Source organism: Vulpes lagopus, chromosome 17 (genome assembly GCF_018345385.1).
Source record: "Vulpes lagopus strain Blue_001 chromosome 17, ASM1834538v1, whole genome shotgun sequence".
NCBI classification, from domain to species: domain Eukaryota; kingdom Metazoa; phylum Chordata; class Mammalia; order Carnivora; family Canidae; genus Vulpes; species Vulpes lagopus.
The window spans coordinates 16,105,369-16,128,215 of record NC_054840.1 but is presented as its reverse complement, the minus strand read 5'-3'; the positions used below and the strand labels follow the sequence as shown (position 1 = coordinate 16,128,215).

The 22,847-nt window shown below is 42.8% G+C and overlaps 1 protein-coding gene across 5 annotated transcripts in view; it reads left to right on the top strand.

Moving 5' to 3' along the window:
* Positions 1–22,847, top strand: part of LOC121477339 (schwannomin-interacting protein 1) — a 121,134-nt gene that overhangs the window by 46,298 nt on the left and 51,989 nt on the right. Inside the window, exon 1 of one of the 5 annotated variants that reach the window (XM_041731552.1) lies at positions 22,117–22,310. The exons of the other annotated variants lie outside the window; for them this stretch is intronic. Coding sequence (XP_041587486.1) covers positions 22,281–22,310 — 30 coding nt within the window. The 5' untranslated portion in view covers positions 22,117–22,280. Of the gene's footprint in view, positions 1–22,116; positions 22,311–22,847 lie in introns of those variants that run through there. 5 annotated transcript variants of the gene reach the window in all.

Genomic DNA, 22,847 nt, shown 5'->3' with positions numbered 1-22,847 from the left:
CGCCCTGCCTTGACCTCCAACTAAGGAATCTCTCAGAAATTGTTAAGACTTCCCATTGACTTTGGTACTCAAGATCAATGTGGTCTTGCTTATTTAATTGTCTAGGTATCCTCCAATTCATGACATATATCTTTTAAAGAATGGTACTCTTTCAAGTTTTTCGATTGGGAAGAAACATCGGATTCCAGTACATGCACTCTTCATTGAATGGGTAGTAGCTACCCTGATGTGCTGAAACATCTGGTGGCTGCCTTGCAGGAACAAAACAATGTGTTGAGAAGGATGCTGAAGCTGTGTTTGGACTGTCTGAGCAAGTACGCTCTGATGGATCACTAATCCATAACATCCGTTAATATATTACTTGCTACCTTTATTTTAGACCATAGTTTAACTTATACATTCCTTTGCCTGTTGAAGACAGTAGGAGAATAAATAAATCAAAAACCATCCCAAATGCAGCATGTTCAAAACAAATTCATTATCATTATCTTCTCCTCTGACTTGAGTCTGTGCAGACTCTCCGATAATGGCAGTGGCCTCCACCACCATATCCGTGATATTCATGACCACTCCGTCACTAAGTCTTGCCAATTTTGCCTTCTAAATGTGTCTCAAATCACCCCCTCCCCATCACAACTACCACTGCCGTTCTACAAATGCAATTAATTCTCACGTAGAGCTTCTCCTACCTGGTCTCCTTGCCTCCAGTCCTGTATCCTTTAAACCCCTCCCCCCAGTTTACCTACCTGTCTACGTGTTCAGGTAGGTCTCCTTCTCAAACCCATTAATGAATTCCTCAGGGCAAAGCCTAAACCCCTAAATGTGGCATTAGAGGCCTCCCATGTCTGGATCCTACTGATCTCTTAAGGTTTCATATCTTGCTATTCTCTTATGGTCTATCAAAACCAGTCTGCTGAACTGCTTAATTCATGCTGTTTTTAGCCCCCATCCCTTTGCTGTACCTTCTGCCTAAAATGTCTTCTCTAACTGCTTGCTCTGTCCTTTAACTGCCACGTTAACCCCTACCTGTCACTTGAGCTCAGCCATCACCCACTCCAGAAAATCTTTCCCAGACTAACCAGTTATATATATTCTGTCTAAATCATATCAATCTGTAATGTGTAATTGTCTGTTTATGTGTCTGTCTGCACCTTGAAAGCAAGGATGCATCTTATCTCATCTCTGTACTCCTTGGACTGTTAACATGCCTGCTTTATCTTAAGCACTCAATAAACCAAGGAATGATATGGACAAGTGAAGGAATTAAATACTATGAGGAATAAAACTAAGCCAACAGCAGCTCATGGACATCAAGAATGTAACTCATGCTAGGTAAAGAATTTTCTTTGTGGATTAAGAATGACTGCCATGCATGGCTGGTAAGGTCTGAAAAGGCAAAGTGGGCACCAGGGCATCATCAGTGAAAATAGCACCAAGAAGATTCTAATAACCTTAAGTGTCCCATAAAGCAACATGGACACTGAGTTGTGTCCTTCTTTCCCTGAAACCAAAGACTTTGAGAAGTGCTTAGTAAAGTAATTTTCCAACTTTGTGTGTGGCCATTCTAGATGCCCATATCTGTCCTTCTGTGGCTACCTTTTTATTTATTTTTATTTTTTTATTTAAAAGATTTTATTTATTCATTCATAGAGACACACACAGAGAGAGAGGCAGAGACACAGGCAGAGGGAGAAGCAGGCTCCATGCAGGGAGCCCGACGTGGGACTCGATCCCGGGTCTCCAGGATCGTGCCCTGGGCCGCAGGTGGCGCTAAACCGCTGCACCACCAGGGCTGCCCTGTGGCTACCTTTTTAAAAATGCCTACAATTCGGCTTATTTTCTTCACGGATTACTTTAAAAGGAACACCTTCCCACTACTGATTAGATCAGATTTAAGTTAACCCAAGTGACCCTACGGTGAATTACCCAGTAGATTAATACTTCTTTTCAAGTAGATGACAATAGTGGAAGAATTGAGTAAGTGGAGGACTTCAGTAAGCTATCAGCTCCTGGTTGTATTCCTCACTTGTACTTTTGTTGCTGTTTTCTGCCATTTGTAGCCTCTATGCCTTGGTTTTAAATGGCCTCAGAATATGGTTTTCCAGACTCTTTAGTGCCCTTATTGTTTGGATTTTCTTTTTTTATACACATGTACTTCCAATGTGCTACAGTCTAAGAACCTGAATATAAAATAAACACGCAGTCCCCTCATTCATCTGATGGTGAGACCTTCTGCAACTATATTCAGCTGAAGCCACTGAAGCCGAGACATACACCCTAATATCAGACTACACAGTCAATGGTGATGAGCAAGAGTGTTTGTAAAGTCCATGTATATTAAACTCCAGCAGCCCAGGAGCATGCACATAGGAGTAAGTGGCCATTGTGTGAAAATCTCACTCATCCTCAGAGGATGCGAAATAAAGAAAGCATTTTACACCAAAGCAGTACCTTCAGTGCTCCATCACGTGACCCCCGTCAGAGTGCTATGTCTAACACTGATGTCCTAAGGGTAGAAAGTAGTTGGAAAGCTGGAAACAATAGGTGGTTATGCTTTAAAATGGGGAGAGTAACACTCAGATTCAAAACTCATGTGGAAAAGAGTGGACAAGTAGTGTAGCAGGGCTGACCACTTGTAAACCTCCTGAATCGCTTGCCATTAGCTTTTCTCTGCTGTCTTCTCTCTTAGCACCTCGAATTCATATCCTCTTCCCCAGGAAGGGGCAATGTGGAGCTGTGGGCAGAGCACTATCTAGGAGTCTGCTGGGCCTTTGTGCATCTGCAGGCCAGCCTAGGGTACAGGAATCCCTGCTGTTGGCCCCCCTTGGGCCAAGGGCTTTGCTCCCTTGAGCTCATGCAGCCCCCCATATCCACACTGAGAAAGCACTGAAGCTTAGAGAAGCCCTGTTTCCGGACAAAGGTCACCAAGCAGGATCAGGTGTGACCGACTTAGAGGCCCTGCCCAGGTCTGCCCAGTGCAGATGTCGTAAGTCCTTTTCCTTTCTGGCAAATTAAAATTTGGCTAATTATAAAAAAAGTTCTATGTTTCAAGTTCTTAATTTAAAGATGAAAAAAGTTTAACTGTGTGGTCCTTACCCTCTGTCTTAGTTATCTATTGCTATGTAACCATTTACCATAAAATTGAACAGTTTAAAACAACAAACTTTTATTATCTCGCCATTTTTGATGGTCACGAGTCTGGGAGCCACTTAGCAGGGTAGTTCTGGCATAGAGTTTCTCCTGGGGTCACAGTCAGAATGTCCATCGGAGCAGCAGGCCCAGAAGACTTGAGTGGGTCCTCTTGCTAATTGGCTCAGTCATGTGGATGGAGGCTGGAGGCTTCCATTCCCCCACCATGTGGCCCTTTCCATAGGTTCCTTGAGTGGCCTTACAGCATAGTGGTCAACTTCCCCCAGTACCAGTGATTGGAAGAAAGAGAATAAAAGAGAGGAAGCAGATGTGTCTTTCTAAACCTCGTCCCCAAAGTGGCTGGTGTGTAGCTTCTGCTTTCCTTTTCTGTGGAAGAAAGTCACTAAGTCCAGCCCTCACTCAGGCAGAAGGGAATTAGGTTCCGCTTCATTAAAGGAAGAGCATCAAAGAATTTGGGACATGCTATAAAACCACCCTACTCTCTCCAATCTTCTGAGGAAAACAAAATGAAACAGAAAACAAACACACCACCACTTGAGACTGCCTTTTCTGTCTTGACTGTCACTTGAATGCCCTTACCACCCAGCAGCTTCAGTTAAGAAAACATTTCCCCACCCCTGAACTGCCTCCTAAGGAAATGATTATTTGCATAGCTGACAAATCTTTGCTTTTCCAAGGAATTTACAGGGACTGGAAAATGTACAGATAATACAGCTTTTCCTTTTGATAACGCTCTGATGTAAGCCAGGTGCTTGATCTAGAATCTGCCTCCCACTCTTTATCTTGTAGGCCAGTGACCTAAGAGAGGCCACCAGAAGGCTGAGGCCAGGTACCTGGGGCTCTCCCACAGATTGCCCCCCCTCATACTTTTCTCCTGCTGCAGCCCTAGATGAGGCCTGGGCCTCAGGGTGGGGATTAGCCTGCTGCCTGGTATTCTCAGCCCCAGGACAGATGGCTCAGGTCATTAGGTCCTGGGAGCCATCTCTGCCTGGGCCAGTTGATCCTGGTCGGGCTCAGCCAGCTATTCCCAGGTTTGAACGAAAGCTGTACTAATTATCAGGGTCGCCTGGCAACCTGGAGAACTCTGCTGTTGGCCATTCCCAGATCTCTGACCACACTCCAGGTGGGTACTCTGTAAAAAGTCTTCTATAGATCCAGGAGGATCTAAGCTTAATTCTATATTTGAAGTGATTTTTTTCTTAGAAGAAGAGAGCAGGACCAGTTTTAGAATCGATGTGTTTTTGCCTTTTCCCCACTGCATCTGCCTTAATTGGATTGAGTATTAGGAAATTCTACTGCTTAAGTCAGACACCAAGACTAAACACTTGAAATTATGATATGTTCCTAGGGAAGGAAATGATTAAAATTTCTAAAAATTACAGTTACAGACAAGTTATGCTTAAAAAAAAAATGTGTGTGTGTGTGTGTGTGTGTGTGTGTGTGTGAAATGCAAGTATCAATATAGAGCATCTTAAAACCTTTAGCTTTCAATCTGCCTGAAATTAAGGGAATTTTATCCTAAAGGGGTAGAGGAAGTTACTAGGACAAAGTAACTGAAACCTGAGGAAAACTAAGAAAAGAAAGAAAATATGTGCCTCTCTTTGATCATTCACTCCTAAATGTTCATTCAGGTGACTACTACGGTTAATTTTCTAGATGCTAGGGACAGCTTGTAAACAAAACAAAGTCTCTGCTATTCTAGAGCTGATATGATACTGGGAGTGAAACAGTAAACAGTCAAAAACGTGTGTAGTACTTTAAATGTGGTCAGTACTACTGAAGAAGACAAAGCAGAGGCCGGGGGTAGGGAGTGTGGGGGTAGGGGGAGGTGGCAATTAAGAATTTTAGATAGGGTGGTCAGGGGAGAGACCTCAATCCTCAGGCAACATTTGAGGAGAGATCTGGAGAAAGCATGATGGCAGGTCACAGGCTATCCAGGGTTAGAGAGTTCTAATCAGAAGCAGAGAGTACAAAGGCCCTAAGGTAAGAGAGTGCTGAGGTTCATCAAGGATATTGAAGAGGGCTTTCCGGCAGGGGCCAGAGGAAGGGAAGAACAGGTCCTGTGGGTGCCAGGAGTAAGATTATAGAAATCTCTGCAAGTTCTTAGCAGGGCTTTGGCGTCTACTGTGAATGAGATGAAGACTCTAAAATGTTTTGAGCAAACCTGAGAAATGATATAATCAGATTACCTTTTAGAAGTATTCTGGGTATTTTGTTGAGAATTTACCCAGGTAAGGGTGGTTGGAAGGACAGAAACAGAAAGTCTGGATGGAAGACCTTTGCAATAATCCAAGTGAGAGATGATGGTGGTCCAGAACAGAATGATGGCAGTGGAGATGGTGAGAAGTGGGCAGATTCTGGATATATTTGAATTTTCAGCCAAAGAAGATTTGCTGGTAGACTGTAGGGTATGAGAGACAGGGAAGAGTCATGGATGACCCCCAGATTTTAGGCCTGATCTTCTGAAAGCTTAGAGCTGTCATTTACCAAAAATGGGGAAGACTGCAGGTGAAGACTTTGCAGGAGTCGGGTGTTGGGAAGGTGGGAATTTGTTTTAAGCATAATAAATTTAAGATATCTATTAAACATGCAAGTGGAAATGGTGAGTTTGCCATCAGATGAAGGAATCTGAGTAAAGGGATCAGGCCAAGCTAGAGGTATAAATTTTGGAGTCCTCAATCAAGAAACTGGATGACATTTCCAAGAGAGCGAGTTCCAGATAAAGGACAAACCCAAGAACTGAGCCTTGGGTATTCTAATGTAGCACTGTCCAATAGAACTTTCTGTGATGGAAATGTTCTCCATGTGCTCCTTCCAAACACAAGTGGCTATTGAGCACTCTAAACAAGACTAGTGCAACTAAGGAATTGAATTTGTAGTTTTTTTGAAATTTTAGTTTAAGTAGCCACATGCAACCAGTGGCTACCATATTGAAGAGCACAGCTCCTGTAGCTAAAGGTAGACGAACCAGGGAGGGATCAGTCGAGGGCAGGTTTTAACACAGGAAAAGAGCCAGAAGAGAATGTTGTCTTGGAAACCAACTATAGAATAAATGCTAAGAAGTGCTCATAGATCTAGTGTGAGCAAGACTGGAAATTGATCTTGGGATTTAGGAAGGTATAGCCATGTCAGCGGCATGGGGAAAACAAAACTGACTGGAGGGTGTTCAAAAGAGAATAAAAGGGCAGAGGGAAATGTAGACAGTAAGTCTGGCCGACTCTTTCAGGAAGTGTTGCGGTTGTCTAGGAGAGTGTGGGAGTGAATGGACTAGGGAAATATAGAGGACACCAGGCAGTGCCAAGGGCACACTTGGGATAAGCAGTCATGAATTTAAAGTGAATGTGGTTGTATACTTTTTTCTATCCACAGTTATCAGCTTGGAAATAGGCACAGGGTAGCAAAGAGCTAAATTTAATCACAGTTGGGATTTAACTGAGTATGATGTTGGTGGTTATAAGGATGGGCCATGGAATTGAAGGTGTGTAGAGAGAGAAGGAAGGACATGATGGGACTGAGGGGTGGGAGGAAGATGGGCAGTGTATGGGGTGTAGGGCCTAGTGCGCTTGAAGAATCATTGGAATTAGAATACTAGAGAGAGTTAGCTGGAGTGAGAAAATGAGATTGTTGGAGAATAAGAGGATTGACGCTGAAATTTTGGAGGTCATGACATTGTTGATGATGGTAAGGTCAGGATAGGACCATGGGAGTGGTTATGACTGAGATAGAATGGAAGAGGAAGGAAGCCAAGGAACTTACAGGCCAAGATTTTGGAGGGATGTCCAGCTAAGATGGAAATCCCCAAGAATTAGAACTCACATCAGAGAGTGATTCTACAGGGCATGAAGCAGGTAAGCTGAGACGAGTTGACTGTGGCTGGGATGCTGATTAGGGATGGTATCAGGAATCTGATGATAGGAGAGTCAGAGCAGGGTGTTAGGGAGGAGCCACAATTGTCTGGAAGCTAGAGAGGAGCAAGGAAGACACCTACCCATCCAACAGGCAAGATGGAGGCTGGAGAGAAAACTATAGAGGAGACAGGGCCTTCAGGCTCTGTTGAAGAAAGACAGTGAAGGAATGTTCCAAGAAGAGGGCCCCCTGGAAAGGCCATAGAAGACTCGGGGGCAGAAGTCTGAGGAGTAAGGCATATAGGATGCCATATAGGAAGGCACTGAGGCAGATGAGCAGTGACCTGGGAGTTGACGGGGCATAACTAGGCATGGAGAGATCCTATGGTTAAGGCTGGATGGTCTCCAGGACAAATAATGTGGAGGCAAAGGAAGAGTTCTGGGGTTTTTGTTTGGGCTGATTGCAGTGAGGGTGAGTGATTTTTTTTTAAGATTTTATTTATTTATTTATTTATTTATTTATTTATTTATTTATTTATTTATTCATGAGAGACAGAGACACAGGCAGAGACACAGGCAGAGGGAGAAGCAGGCTCCATGCAGGAAGCCCGATGTGGGACCCGATCCTGGGTCCCCAGGATCAGGCCCTGGGTTGAAGGCGGCACTAAACCACTGAGCCACCCGGGCTGCCCAAGGGTGAGTGATCTTAAGCAGAGGATGTGGGTCAAGAAAGAAATCCCGTCCAGAATTACCAAATACCCCCAGGTGACCCATGTCTGCATCCATTCATCAACCTGCTCTTTCTAAGCTTAAATTCATCATTGGCCTCCATTAGCTTCTGCTATTCTTTTTTTAAAAACTTTATTTTTTCATTCATGAGAGACACAGAGAGAGAGGCAGAGAGAGAAGAGGGCTCTGCAGGACTCGATCCCAGGACCCCAGGATCATGACCCAAGCCAAAAGCAGCCGCACAACCACAGAGCCACCCAGGTGCCCCAGCTTCTGCTGTTCTACTGTGGAATTAATCCTATGCTAGAGCAAGAAAACTCCAGGCCTGGCAGCTGGCATATGTTAGGGGCTTTGTAAAGGTCATGTCCCTCTTCTCCCCCTTCCCCCCCCCATTCAGTTTTGTCTCCACTCATACTGAAGGAAGTTATGTCTTCCCATTGGTATTCACATGCCAAAAGTCAGAGATGCTTTTTTCCTCCAAAAGCAGGAACCCACATAATTCTCCAATGAAATGACTATGTCCGATTCCCTTCTCTTCACACATCTGCCACCCAGGATGAGCGTCATGGTTGTGTATCCTCTAAAGTCACACAGGGCTCTTGGCTTCATGTCCTGCTGTTACCACCCTGAAATTCTTAATTTTTGAACAAAGGGTTCTTATTTTCATTTTGCGCAGGGTCCCCCAAGCCATGTAGCTGGCCTTCTGCTTATCTAGGCACCCCCTCCCAAAACAAATAACATAAAATATGACCAAGGCGGGGTCAGGTCATTTGATTTACTATCCCATCTATGTGTCAACGTTTTGGTGATGAAGGGGATTTTGAAAATAATGAAAAACACCTTAACCATATCATTTGTAAATAAGAAAATAATCGAGTTCATCAAAAACCTATGAACACCCAGTTTTGAATCCTTTTTTTCCAACCTGAGGAACTAGCATCACTTTCGGAAGGATTCTTCATCTATTGTTATTACCTCCACATATTAATGAGTTGAAAATCTTAAAGTTATTCTTAACTCCAAGTGAAGCATGACTGAATTATTATTGTTCATGCCAAAGACAAGATTGAATCCTTCCTTGAGAGTATTTCATGCCTGCAGGTAGGAGGTCTCCCCTTGTCTTTACAGAAGACATCCACTTCCTCTGGTGTGTGCATTTGAGGGCAGTAGCCTTGGGTGAGGTGACGCAGGCAGGGCAGGGCAGGACAAGGATGCATAGTAGACAGAATCATCATTTATCTGGGGGCGGACGGCAGACCTGCCTCATTGCTCTCACCATCTAGGGAAAGCAAACCCTTGCACAGATTAAGCCATCGAACCTGGATTATGGTAACTGGTGTCAAATGAAGAGTCCACACAGGCTTTCTGGATTCAACAGTGCCAGACCCGTACTCGATGCACTCTTGACCTGGATTCAAGATTAATTTGTCACCAAGACCGGGCAAGGTACCTGGAGCATTGACAATGTAGTAGTTTTTTTTTTTACTATGGAAATCATAGTCGATGATGATGCTGTGATACACAATAGCAAGTATTTTCTACAGAGAGGGAGCATTTGGATTAGAGAGACTTGAGCCACATCCAGCATTTCTTCTTTAAACATTAGAACACTTTCTGGGAAGCCGCAGCCTAAATTGTAGCTTATTGCTTGTTTCTTAGCTGTCATTTCTGTTTGTTTTCTTCTAAGAAAGTAAACATGCTAAAAATATATATATATTTTGCCTTTTTTCCTCCAGCCTAAACCTCTACGGTGGACACATTTAAAAGTATCAGTCCTAGGGTGCCTGGGTGGCTGAGTCAGTTAGATGTCTGCCTTTAGCTCAAGTCATGATCCCAGGGTCCTGGGATTGAGCCCCACGTAGGGCTCTCTGCTCAATGGGGCGTCTGCTTCTCCCTCTCCTCCCTTGCTTGTGCTCTCTGTCACTATCTCTCACTCTCTCAAATGAATAAATAAAACCTTTTTAAAAATAAAAATAAAAGTATTGGTCTTTTACAAACTCAGTTCACCATCCTACTGGTCATTTTTACATCTATTGTTTTCATGAGAAGACTAGTTGGAAAACTAGCATTCCTTAAATATAAGTATTATGACTTTTTACTCTTACCAGTATCCTTCTTTGAGGTGCACAAGTTGACAATATGAAATTATTTGCTGTTTTGCCCAGCTATCCTAAAGAAACAAGAACCCATCACACAAGGTAGCCAGTTGAGAAGGAGGAAAACACACTAGGCTGTTTTTTTTCTTCTTAATGATTTTGAATTAAATCGGGCCAAGAGTCTGGTGGATTCAGCTTAGAACATGTTAACCTTACGTGGGGATCTGTAAATGATTATTTGCCCTCAGGTTCAGCTGGCCGGTCAGTCCTCCCCCTGAGACACATCAGCAAGGTGAGGGGGCCCCCACTGAGCCTGCCAAAGCTATACTTCACAGCGAGGAGGGAAATCTTGCCAAAAGGCCCCACCAAGTTTAGCTCACAAGCTGGCTGTCAGCCATTAGCCGTCCAGGTGAAGCTTCACTGTCTTGACATGACAAGATGGGCACTTGACCAGCTTTACTGCAGTAATGAATTGAGCTAATACCAGCTGCATGCAGGCAAAACCTGCCCTGGAGCCCAAGGCTCTGACTTGAAAGAACTTCGAGAATTCCATGCATTCATTCAAATATTGGTTGAACACCTACTAGATATGCCTGACACTGTGCTAGACGCTAGATCTATAATAGTAGACTTTGTAGATATGGCCTCTGCTTTCTCATGGACCATTCAGGCGAGTGGAGCAAGTCAACATGAACACAAATTGTGGTAAGTGCTAGGAAAGAAAACATAACATGCTGATTAGATTTGAGGCCGGACTTTATTTAGACTGGGGGCTAGGGAAAGGCCTCCAACTTTCAGCAGGAGAAGTTACTTGGCAAAGAGGGAGGCATGGTCAGGTTGAGAAATAGCTCATGCTAAGGCCCTGAGTCAGGGGAGAGCTCGGCTTTTCTAGGAAACTGAAAGGCAGCCAGTACGCCCAGAGCAAAGGGAGCAGGATTGTGAGCGGTACAAAGGAGGTCTGGAGCGTTGATCAGGACCTAGGGGAGGAGGGATAGAGAATTAGTATTACATGCTAAATATTTCATCCTAATGTGCTGCTGGGAAACCCACTAAGAGTTTTAAACCAAGATGTGACATAATCTGATTTTTGTTTTTAGAAGTGCTTTTCAAATTCACAAAAGGTAAGGCTGCAAGCACTCAATTTTTATATAACAATCTGGGAACTAAATTGAAAAGCATGAAGCTATCAAAGCTATCAAACAGTGCGACTGGGTGAGTGAATGAGGCTTAATTTCTTTTAAAACGATGCTTGATTAATGTATGCCATTTAAAATTAGGGCCAGAGGTCTGATCACCTTAGTTGTAGTGACAGCTCTGCTAAAAAGATCACTTCTATCCTTTGGGAAATGGATTTGATTTTAAAAACCTCAAAACAAAACACAAGTAGCTTAAACTATCAGTTTAAGTTTCCAGGGCTGTCTGCAAAGCAGATGTGTGCCTTTTTTGCTGGCTGCTATTCCTCAGAGTTACCCTCGGAGTCAGAGGCCGTGAGACAGAGGAAGCGTTGGTGTCTGGTCATAACAGATTGTGTTTTATTTTCCTAAGGTTTTTTTTTTCCTTTTTTTTTTTCTTTGCTTGCCTGTTAAGAATGAAAGCAAGCCAGTTCTACTGTCTCAGATGAAGGGAGAGGAGAGGTATCACTGAGGAGATAGGGATTCATTGGACTCAAAAGAACTTTCTATCTTGACTTTCTCAATAAATAATGAAAACACCAGGGACTTACAATAAGTGAACATTTTGTTGGCCTAGCCTTTGTTTCTGAAAGAGGCTCTCTTTGCTATTTGCAGAGGAAAACTGGCTTAAGTTAGAGAGTTTTAGAAGAATCGGGATTAATGCACACATTACCTTTCCTGCTTATGAATAATCCATGATGGATTTTCAGCTTCCTCTCCAAGAATGAGTCCACTCATTGTCCACTGTCCTGAGGTGCGTAATTTCCTAACCAGTACCTTTACCCTCGGAAAGAATTTATTTCTAAAAGATGAGAAACTTTCATAATTCAATAGCTTTAAGATAAATTAAGTGTATGAAATCATTATATGAAGTTCTAGCATCTTTATTACACTTCAGAAATACTTTTTAGACCAATGTCTGCTTTCCTAACCTTTTAGCAAATAGAAGTCACTCAAACACCTCTTTTAAGAAGTGACTGTTAGATTGTAAATTCCAGATTGTTGCTTAACTGGCCCCAGGAAAGCTGGTTAGAGAATGTATACCTAAGGAAGCTTTTAAGCACTAAATCCCATTATAACTAATAGCATCTCAAAACTACTCTTGTATTGGGGGGGGGGGGACAAGAAGATTTAAGGACCACTAAAGAATTTTAATAGTTCCTTAGAGGTTATGTTAATAGAGTTTAATCATCAATTATGCCTCTTTCCTGTGTTCAGTGACACACTAGGAAAATATGTCAGTTGATGAGCAATTTCCAGAAGAGATACATGATATAAATTATGTCTCTTTTTTCATCAGTACTTTGTTTTACTCTTTGAAATAAATCTTTTGAAAATAGTGGCTAATTTTCATAATAAACTAAAATTTCATCACAAACTGTTGTCCTAGCTTTTGAAATATTTTTTCCACAATGTAAAAAAGAAAAAAAAAAAAATCAGGGCCGTTACCCTTATTACATTTACAGAGGGAAGACTTTGAATTGAAATCTAGTAGTTTTTTGTTGACTCTTCACCCAATGCTAATATGTACCATGATACTAATTTTGTTGTTATTGTTCATTTGGAAACCTCAAGATACAAAATAAACTTAATTTTAAAAGATAGGTATTTGATAGCCTGAAAATAGTATTGGGGGTAGTGGATTCAAGGAGATGACAGTTTCTGAGTCCAAACATTTGGCTTCTATTTTTTTTAAAGATTTAGTTAGTAATTTATTTGAGATAGAGAGAGAGAGAGAGCACATGCATTCAAGCAGTAGGGTGGGGGGAGGCAGAGGAGAGAGAAAGAGAATCCTCAAGCAGACTCCCCGCTGAGCACAGAGCTCTACTGGGGGCTCCATCCCAGGACCCTGAGATCATGACCCGATCCAAAATAAAGAGTTGGCCACTTAACTAACTGGTCCACCCAGGTGTCCCAGCAAGTAGAGACCCTTAGATATGAAGCTGTTGTCCAAGCACATTTGCCCAGCAAGAAGCACAGTTGAGCCCAGAACCCAGGTCTGTGACTCCTGATCCAAGGCTCTGTCAAGTCCAGAACCATCAAAGGCAGCCAAGATTGTAACTGTGGTTGTATTAGCATTAGTGTAACTTTTAACTCTTTGGTTAATGTCACTGGAGAGTTATGTATTTATGTTTATAATTGGTATTAACATTATCACTGAATGACCAATAAAACAATCAAGCACACTTTTTAACATTTTTGTTTTCTGATGCTATACACAATTGGAACTGGTTTAAAAACACAGTTGTCCACTAGAGGTCACCTTTCCTCAAGATGAGGGTCAGTCTCCTTCCCTAATACTCCGTTAACCTAGTTTTAAATCAACCACCACCACCTTGGAGAAATGAACAGCCTTTTCTGCCGACGGGGGGGGGATCCCGAGGAGTGCTGTAGCTACATGCACTTGTATGGGTAGGTGAAGCTGTCTGGGCTACTGAAAATCCTGGAAGGATGAAGGGAGATGGTGCCCCCTGCTTCACCTGTGTGCATGCGTGCACACACACACACACACACACACACTTTGTGCTAGTTATGGCTTGACTCCTCTTGACAGACCGACTTATTTTAATTTGAAAGTCTTGTTGTTAGCCCTGGCAGGTTTATACTACCTTTCAGTTTTTTGCCACTGTTTGCTCTCTGGGACTCCAAATGCTGGGAAATGGAGACAAAAAGAAATGGTCCTTAAAAACTGACATAAATTTGGGATGAAACCATGTAGACTTCACCCAAATTTATCTGAGTCAGTTACTATTTTTCTACAGCGTGCAAATTTCAGTCAGCATTGGCCAGAAAATACTATGGGGAGAGGACTAGGACTGTGTCCAATAAACAAGCACTTTGGCAGATTCTATTGAAATATAAACCATCGCATTATTCTAGAAGGAGAGGGAGGCTGCCTGCTATAGCACTGCCTGACGCATCAGGTTTCAAACTGTGTCTGTAGAAACCCAGGGTCGCAGGAGATATTTTTAGAGGCTCACTTGCACCTGTTATTGGAGCTGCTAAACACCTCATCCCCGGTACCCCAAAAAATCTAGTTGGTAATTAAAGAGTTCTGAGATGTGAAAATAATTCTGAATAGAGTACAAATAAGATTGTCTATGAGACTTTAGGCTTTTGGAGAAAAGTGGTCCCAAAAAGCTGTGGTAAGAAGAATATAATATTTCAGCCCAAATGTAGTGATTCATTCCCTCATATCTATCTATGCAAAGTATTTTACCCCACCCTCTTTTGACATCAGCATATTAATTTATCCCTCCAGGTTAAGTAGTCTTATACAGTCCTTAAAACTGAACTCGGAAATGTGTCATTGACTTGTAGGTGGTATCTCTGTACTGGTCTTACTGAAAAGTCATGCCTGTGTGTGTCCAAGAAGGTCAAATTATCTGAGATGCCCAAGGGGGCCAGCATAGTTCAGTTCCAGGTTGGGGTCAAGCAAATCCACTGGGCACATTCCTTCATCAAGCCTAATAGGTAGATAGCACAATGCCACGTGAATGCCCGATACCTCAAATGAGCAAGTCTGGTTCTAGACACATGACCTGTTGGAAGTCAGGGCACTGTGTCTTTTCTTACCTGTTCATTATGACAAATGTGAACAGTGGCTATATATTGTTAGTAAGTCAATCTGGAAATAAATTTCTTCTTACTTTACTTTCAAGCTTCTAGATATGTTTAATGAAAAATATCAGAGATTGCAACATAAGCTGTTTAAAAAAATGACTGTCACCATGTCCAACTACTTATCTTTGTGAAACCAGATTCTCCAGATGTGGTGCAATCAAAATAAATAAATAAATGTAAAAATACAGTTGGAATAAAACTTTAACTGACATCTATAAATTCTGTTTTCAAATACTTATGTACAACACAACAGCCTCATGTTCCCAGTAAAGGATATAATGGGTAAATATTAAAAATTTGAGCTAAAAATTTTGTTGATTAAAAACACATCTGTTATTTTGCCTATCAATTTTCATTCATTTTAAAAACAGATTCTGATACTTCAAAAAAAGAAAAGATGAAGTGACAACCAATGACTTACACTAATAATTTGCTCAGGAAACTGTTTTTTTAATACCTGATATAAAGGTAACCAGGGTCAGAATAGTCAAAACTTTTGAGTAAATTAGTTTATAATGTTCTGTAAGACTCCCAGGTAAGTTTCTTATTTATAGTTATAAGGCTAAAAAAATTATAACCCATCTCATTTTTGTCCTTCTCTCACTCCCCATTTCTGGGCCTCAGAGCATGTGGGAATATCCTGATACCAAGCATCCTCTCTTCTGTGTGAGAAATGACCTTGATCCAACAGGAGCCTCCAAGCCCATTACAGGCACTCTATCCCCGAAGTCACAGACAAATCAACATGCTCAAATCATAGTTCATTGAATCAAATTAAAATGCCTCTCCAAAAGCAAGGAAATGAGGATGTATGACATATGTTGGACCACACTTCCTGAGTCTTATTTTATGTCCAGCCTTTCTGCCACAACCACCTTCCCTGTCATTGGTAAGGTTGTGAGCTGAAGTTTGAGAAAGGAGGCCCGATTAGACAAAGGTGTCTGCCAATGGACAGGCAACTTGCTTTATCAGAGACATGGGGCAAGTTCCTCTGGCTTCCTCTGTAGCTTGCCGCCTCTCCCCATGAGCAGCTATGGATTGTATTTGCAGTTCTTGGGCAGAGGACACATGGGCCAGAATGGATGTCACCAGTGGACAGTGTACAATCTAACAAATATTGAATGCCTCTGGCTATTTAGTGTGTTGTGAATATTAGGTGCTTCTTTATTCTTTCCATGTCTTTCTGTGCCCCCTACACACATGCTTGATCCATGTCTAACACATCCAGATTACTTACTTAACACATACGGTGAATTCTGCCTCTGTCTACTTGCTTACTCATTGTCTAAATCTAAACATCTTACGCATTTCACATATCTCTGAAAAGCTATTATATATTCGTCATCTATTCCTAACACCTCCTATAAGTTTCAACCGTACCATTTGTTTTCCTTATTCTTCTACAGTTAACTGAATCTTCTCAAGTAATACAGCAAACTCCCTACAAAATCTCTTGAAAAACCTTTCCGTGGTATTGTATTGTCCAGACTCTGATCCCACTCAAGTTCTCTTTGCCTTTCAGGTCTTAACTACCTACTGCCCTCTTAATGGCCCAAAGATACTCCCCACCGGTGCTCCTGCATCTTTCTCCATCTCCACCATGACCTCCTCCTTCCACAACACTGCTTCATAACTTTGCTCATCCTATCTTTAGGTCCATAGCTGAATGAAAACCCACCATGTGCTCCTGGTCTAACTCCAGGACTTGGCCCTTTTGATTATTTTTCACCCATTGCCTTCTGTTTCTCCCTTCTCACTAGCTCCTTCCCCGCTGAACACATAGATGTTTGGTTCTCCTCTGTCTTAAAAAGCAGCCACAACCAGTCACTCTGATTCCATTATACACTCAATCTACCACCCTAATGCTCTAATTCATCAACAGACTTCCTTACAAACTGCTTTCTACTCAGTCCTTCAACTTCTTAACCAATTATGACCTGGCTTCTACCCTAACACACTACTACTGAGATTATTCTCTCAAGAGTAACCGATGACTTCCTAATAGAACTAATGGCTCTTGGTTGTGTTTACCTTCCAACCTACTAGTCTTATCTGCTTCCCTACAGAAAAATATTTGAAGCAATCAAGCTCTGCCAGCAACCCACCCCCATTAGCCCCTCACTACACTGGTTTTCATTTTCATCTCACTGTTAACTATACTTGTTTTGCTTTCTCTTGTTCTGTATATATGGGCTTTCACCCAAGATTAGTATTTCCTGTTGGTGCTATAAAAATTTACCCTAACTTAGTGACTTAAATCAATACAAATAATTATCTTATAGTTCTGGAGGTCAGAAGTCCATAAGGAGTCTTATGGGACTAATATCAACATGTCAGCAGGGCTGTGTGCCTTCTAGAGGCCTTTCCCTTTCTAGAGGCCTCCCACACTCTGAGCTCTTCCTTTGTCCTCAAAGCCAACAACACTGAGCGGAGCCTTTCTCACACTACCCTCTCTCTATTCCTTCCTCTTCGGCCTCCTCCTTTTACTTTAAGGACCCTTGTGATGACATTGGACCCATCTAGAGAACCAGGATAATCTCCCATCTCAAGGTCAGCAGATTGGCCACCTTAATTCCCCTTTCCTGGGTGGGGGTCAGGACATACATACTCTGGCAAGTCATTATCATGTTTACCACAGGGATGTCTTTGTTTCTTACTAGCTCTGTCTCTACAGTCTCTCCCTTCATCTAATTTTCTACAGCTCAATTATCCTTTCCCTGAAAAAAAAAAAATTCTATCTGTTGGCCTGACTTCTCTCTGCATCCCCAGTTGCCCCCTATACCTTCAACTCAGAACCTTATGGGGAAAAAGAAAATAACTCATTACTGCAGCCCAACCGCCACCCCCGCCCCAGAATAAGGTCCCCCTTCTGACTTCCCTGTTCCTTTGCACAGCTCCAGTCTTCCTCCAGTCTTGGTCTCAAAGCCTCATGACTCCTTGTCTTGTTCACTCCCCACCTCAGACTATTCCCACTATCACCTCCATCGTTCAGGCCTCTCTTTGTTCTTGACCTGTTGCTTTGCTTTTATTAGGAGAAGGGGAAAAATCCATTTCTGTTCCTCTCCTGAGCACCTAAGAACTGTTCTACATGTTATTCTCATTTCATCCTGTCAGCAATCCAATCAACAAGGAATTAACATCCTCAATTGCTAGAAGAGGAAACTGAGGCCGGAGATCAATGAGGTGACTTTCTGAAGGTCATGGTCATTTATCCATTCATTTAAAAAATATTGATTGAATGCCCATTATATGCCAGGTACTATTTCAAATGCCGGGAATATTAATACTGAATAAACCAAGCAAGATCCAAGTTCTAAGGAAACTTAACGTTAATCTAGAAATAGAAAAGATAGGTATTCAAGAAGTGAACAACCAAATGAACAAGATTATTGCAGCCTCCTGGCTTACCCTAACTAAGAATTCTCTTCCTCCCCTGAATTCCTAGTGAGCAGACAACAAGATCTCTTTGAAGGCATAAACCATTCATCGTTACATAGTACAATCATGTGTGTACTCCCTTATTTCTCTTACCAGTCTCCTTCAGGACAGAAACACTTTTTCACATGCCACATAATGGAAATCTGTTTCAACTACCAGGTTGTAAGACTTCAGGGAGGTGTTGTGGAAAGTAGTTCGTACACTAAAGAGCCATTTTCTAAGGTTTGTTGTCTTGGTGATGCTGATTGTGTTCTTTGGGTGGGTCCTTCAAGGACCTAGTATCCCCGATGTGGCCAGAAATTATTTTTCTTATAATTCCCTTTTTTCCATCGTCCTGAAAGAAGCACAGCTGAAAGCCATATAAAATGTCCACCTGCTTTCCCAAAATTCCTAAGGAAAAGCTTAAAAGTTTAAGACAATGCTTAAGACAATGGCTTCCTTGCTCATCTTCCCCACCCCCCCCCATAACTTTGGGTTTTTTTCCTAAAATTTCATTACAAACATTTTCAGACTGCATAGTTCTCAGGTGAATAATCATTTATGCCCCATCCAGACTCTACAGGTAAAGTTGTACTAAACTTGCTTTGTCCCAGCTTTCCATCAAACCATCTCCTCTGTCTATCCATCAATTCATCTCATTTATTTGATGCATTTCAAATGCCTGCGTATCATTAACTACAGTTCAAAATTTGCTAACCAGACCTTTTTTATTCTTTTCAGGGAAATTTTGCATACGGTGAAATGTACAAAATTTAAATGTATTGTTCAATGAGTTTTGGCAAATGTACCCACCTGTGTAAGCCAAGCCCTTATCAAATCACACAGCTTGTGCCAGAAAGTTCCCCATGCCCCCTCCAATTTGGCCCCTAATCCCAATAATTCACTTTGAAACTATATGTTCACATTACCTGTAGATGTGACTTTTTATCGCTACATTTGTTACCCCAAAAATCTCCTTCATTCTATTGCTGTTAACTGCCACCGTTGAAAAAAGTACTTTCCTGGATTTACAGACACCAGAGTTTGCTTAGGGGCAGAAAAATAGCTTAATCAAGAAATACTCTAATTTTTCTTCCTTTTAAGCATACCTTTGATTCAGATTTTGGTAGAGCCATAATTAGACCTCTTACTTTATGGTAGATTTTAATTTTGAGGCCAACCTACATTGGCTCAGTCAAAAAGGTTTATTTCTCTAAATCTAGTAGGCCTTCATTTAGCATTGTTTAGTAAGAACACATTCACAGGAAATGAACCTAGAAAATCTGGAGGGTTTTTTTTTTTTTTTCTTACTTTGATGCCTTGTTGTTGTTGCTTAAGGACAAGGAGGATTTATGTTCTTGAGCATGTCACAGCTTTCCTAGGCCTCATTTTCCATATCTGAAAAACAGCAGTGTATCTCTTAAGGTCCCATCTAAATCTGAATCCCAGTACTTTTTATGGGAAGGAAAGTTGTGTAGACCTAAGAAGAAAAAAGAATCTCTATGCTACATGGACCATACTTAAAGAGTTGGCCAATATTTTTTGGTCCAAAAATAACAAGTGTTACTGTAGTTTGGTAAGTTATTATAGCTAAAATGTTTTTGGAACAGCTGGTTTCTGTTTAAAGTTTTTTGTACTAGCAAATCATAATTTAAATTGTAACACAAAGTCCTTTCCAATGAATGACTATAAAGAGAAGCTTGCTTGATATATGACTTTTTTTAATCTTGTGTATACCGCTTGAGAGGGTTTTTTGACAGGATTTGGGATACAATTGTCAGAAATCTGTTCTCCCCAGAGCCACCTCTGAGTCACTTCCACTATTTATGGAACAGCAACTGTGAAGTGTGGGATCATGTTTAGGCTTTTTTTTTTTTTTTAACAACACATGATAAATGTTTTTAGGAGCTTATGTAATCTATCCCAGAGCCTTTCGTTTTCAGAAGAGAACAGTCCAGGGAGCAGCTTTTTGGGCCTTGTACAGCTTGAAAGCATGTTCCTGAGTCTTTAGGTCATAGATTGTCAAAGTAGTAACTGGAGTAGTTTTGACAGCCTTTGAAATTAAAGCTGTTCTATCTTGGAAAGTTGGGGTAGGCCTTCTATATTAGGTATAGGATTTTCATTTCATCTATTTGCTTGCAAAAGGAACTTTTACTATGACCTACTTTTCCTTACACATATTTAGGATTCCGGAATCTTTATCTCGATGGTTGTATAGCAAGCCCCTACCCCACCCAGAAGTCTCTCTGTCCTGTGTGGTTGGATTACTCAATAGAGAAGGATGGGAGTTTGGGATAAGGATGTACTGAATATTGTTTCCTTTCCCTGAAAAGTTTCCATCCCCTTTCCTTCATCCTACATTTAAGAAGACTCAGGATCTAGCTCAGGCTTCTGCTTCATTCAACAAGCTTTCATTGTGCCACCTGCCAATGAACAGGCTTAAAGAATCCTGCAGTCACAGGACCTATCTTTCTCCTGTATTCCACAGAGAAAGGCTGTGAGCTTCTGCAGGGTACATCTCCAGAGCACATTTCGTTGCGACCCCACGAACCCAGTGCTGAAATAGCAACCTGTGAGATCATCAGTTGGGCCTTCCTTTCCACCTTTTTCACTCCCCTGACTAGGAGACTGAAGCCATGCATGTGAGCGTGTCCCTGGAGTTGAACTCAAGTAGCAAACTTTTCTCCTGTTTGGATCTCAAATATTGAAAATTAAGAATATTTATTTTTAAAAAATTGGTTTTTCTCCTTCCAAGCAACAGAGGTGTTGTTACAAAACTATTAAGTGTTTCACCGTATATTCCTATCACAAATTCCCACCATTCCTTAAGATTGGGCTTGATGCAAAAACTTGTCAAACATCTTGATTTCATTCCTCAGGCATAAAGTATTTGTTTTTCTGTCACTAGCATACTGAAGACTGTGTGGTTAATAGTAAGAGTTTTTGAGGAAGTATATAGATAGGTAAAAATGAATTAAGAATAACATCTCTGTTGGCTTTTTTTAATTTGGTGGTTTAAATTCAGCCAGGTTTTCACTGAGTACCATTTATGTGATCAGGGCCATTTTATTAAAAAACAACAAAACAAATTGTCTATGGCAACTGAATAATATAGATAAGCAAATTTTATTTCTGTGTGTTTATATTCTTAATTTCCTGTCACTAAATTAGCTTCAAGAATTTACAGAGCTTGTTTCTTCCTATATATCCTAAAATCCCAGAATGACTCTGCGGAGCATTTCAGACATTGTCCGCCCCCTGCCACCCCCCACCCCCCCCCACCCCCGCCCAAAACATGTATTTCCTTTGAGCAACTGTCTCCCAGTCCAGAATTCTTTCCATTACAGACTCTTAGGTAGAATGATCTGTCTCTGGGATCGTATGTCCTTTATGGGGGTGTCTATATATTCAAGTCCTGACATTGGATTAGATGGAGAGAGACCCTTACCTTAAAAAAAAACAAAAAGCAAAAAAAAAAACTTGCAGTTTAGTCACATTTTCATGAAATGAACGAATGATACTGACTGTCCTACCTTAAGGAGCTCCCTCCCTAAGCAGAATTTAGGACTGATTATTTCATTCGGTCTGTGGGTGGCTTGAAAGGCAGCTCAAAGCCAAAAAGCAGCAAGAGGTTGGGGGGGGGGGGGGGGGATGGGATCCAAAGAATCACAAAATAACCCTCCTGTGAGTTACAAAGTTGCCAAACACTGCAGAAACTCAACATGCAAACACGCCCCTTGGGGGCCAGCACTGGGGGGGGGGGAGGGGGGGCTGTGTCCCGAGGCAGCCCCGGCCCGGCTGCAGGGATGCTGCTGCCCCGGGCCCGAGCGTGCGGCCGCAGCATCCCGCGCGCCCGTGAGGCTCCGTGTCCCTCGCCGGCCTTCCTCCCTGCGCGAGGACTGGAATGTCTCCGCACCAGCTCCCCGCCTCCGTACAGCACCAGAAGGTCACAGCAGCCCCAGCCCGAGCCTTCTCTTTGTGCCTATAATATAATTGGCTGATTGTGCCCGCGATGAGCGCGCCCCCTCCCCCGGCGCGGCGCGGCTCCACGTTGGCGAGCGCCGGCCCCGCGCAGAGCGGCTCGCGGGCCCGCGCAGGTTGCTCGGCCGAGCCGCGCCCGTGCCCCGCCGCGGGGAAGCCCCTGCGCCCCCCGGGCCTGCGCCCCCCGGGCCTGCTCGCCGCCGCCCCGCCCCCGCGGCCTCGCCTCGCCGTGCTGCGCCGGGGTGTGGGCCCTAGGATGCACGGAGATGGTCCACCAGGACAACTGCTCGTACCAGGTGAGCCCCGGAGCCCCGGGCGAGGCCGGCATCCTCGGCCCGGAGGCCTCCTCCCCTCCCCAGCGCAGCAGGTTGCCTCCCGCCGGGGCTCCAAGGGGGAGCCCGCCGCCCCCTGCGCCCGGCCTTCCTCGCCCACCGTCCCTGAATCCTAATGAGGTTTTCTGGGGAGTAATGGGGCAGAAAGCGCTGCTTCCTTGGCCTCTAAAGCGTATTGTGAGATCCGCGGAGGTGATCCGTGCTTTTTGCACGCTCCCTGTGTCTGTGCCAGCAAGGGGGACTGCTGTAAACTGTGATTGAATCTGGGGGGGTGGGGGGGAGCCTCACCGAGGGAGAAGCCTGGCCAGGAGTCACCCGGGTGCCATTGCAAAATGCGTTTTGTTGTTGTTTTTTTATTGTTTTTTTTTTTGTTGTTTTTGGTCTTTTTGTTTTGCTCACTGCGTAGGATGGGAGTTGTTTGACATCCAGGGCATAGGATGATCTTTAAGGAAATTATGTACCTAAGAAGTAGTCACTGATGACCTGAGAAACCGTTTGGAA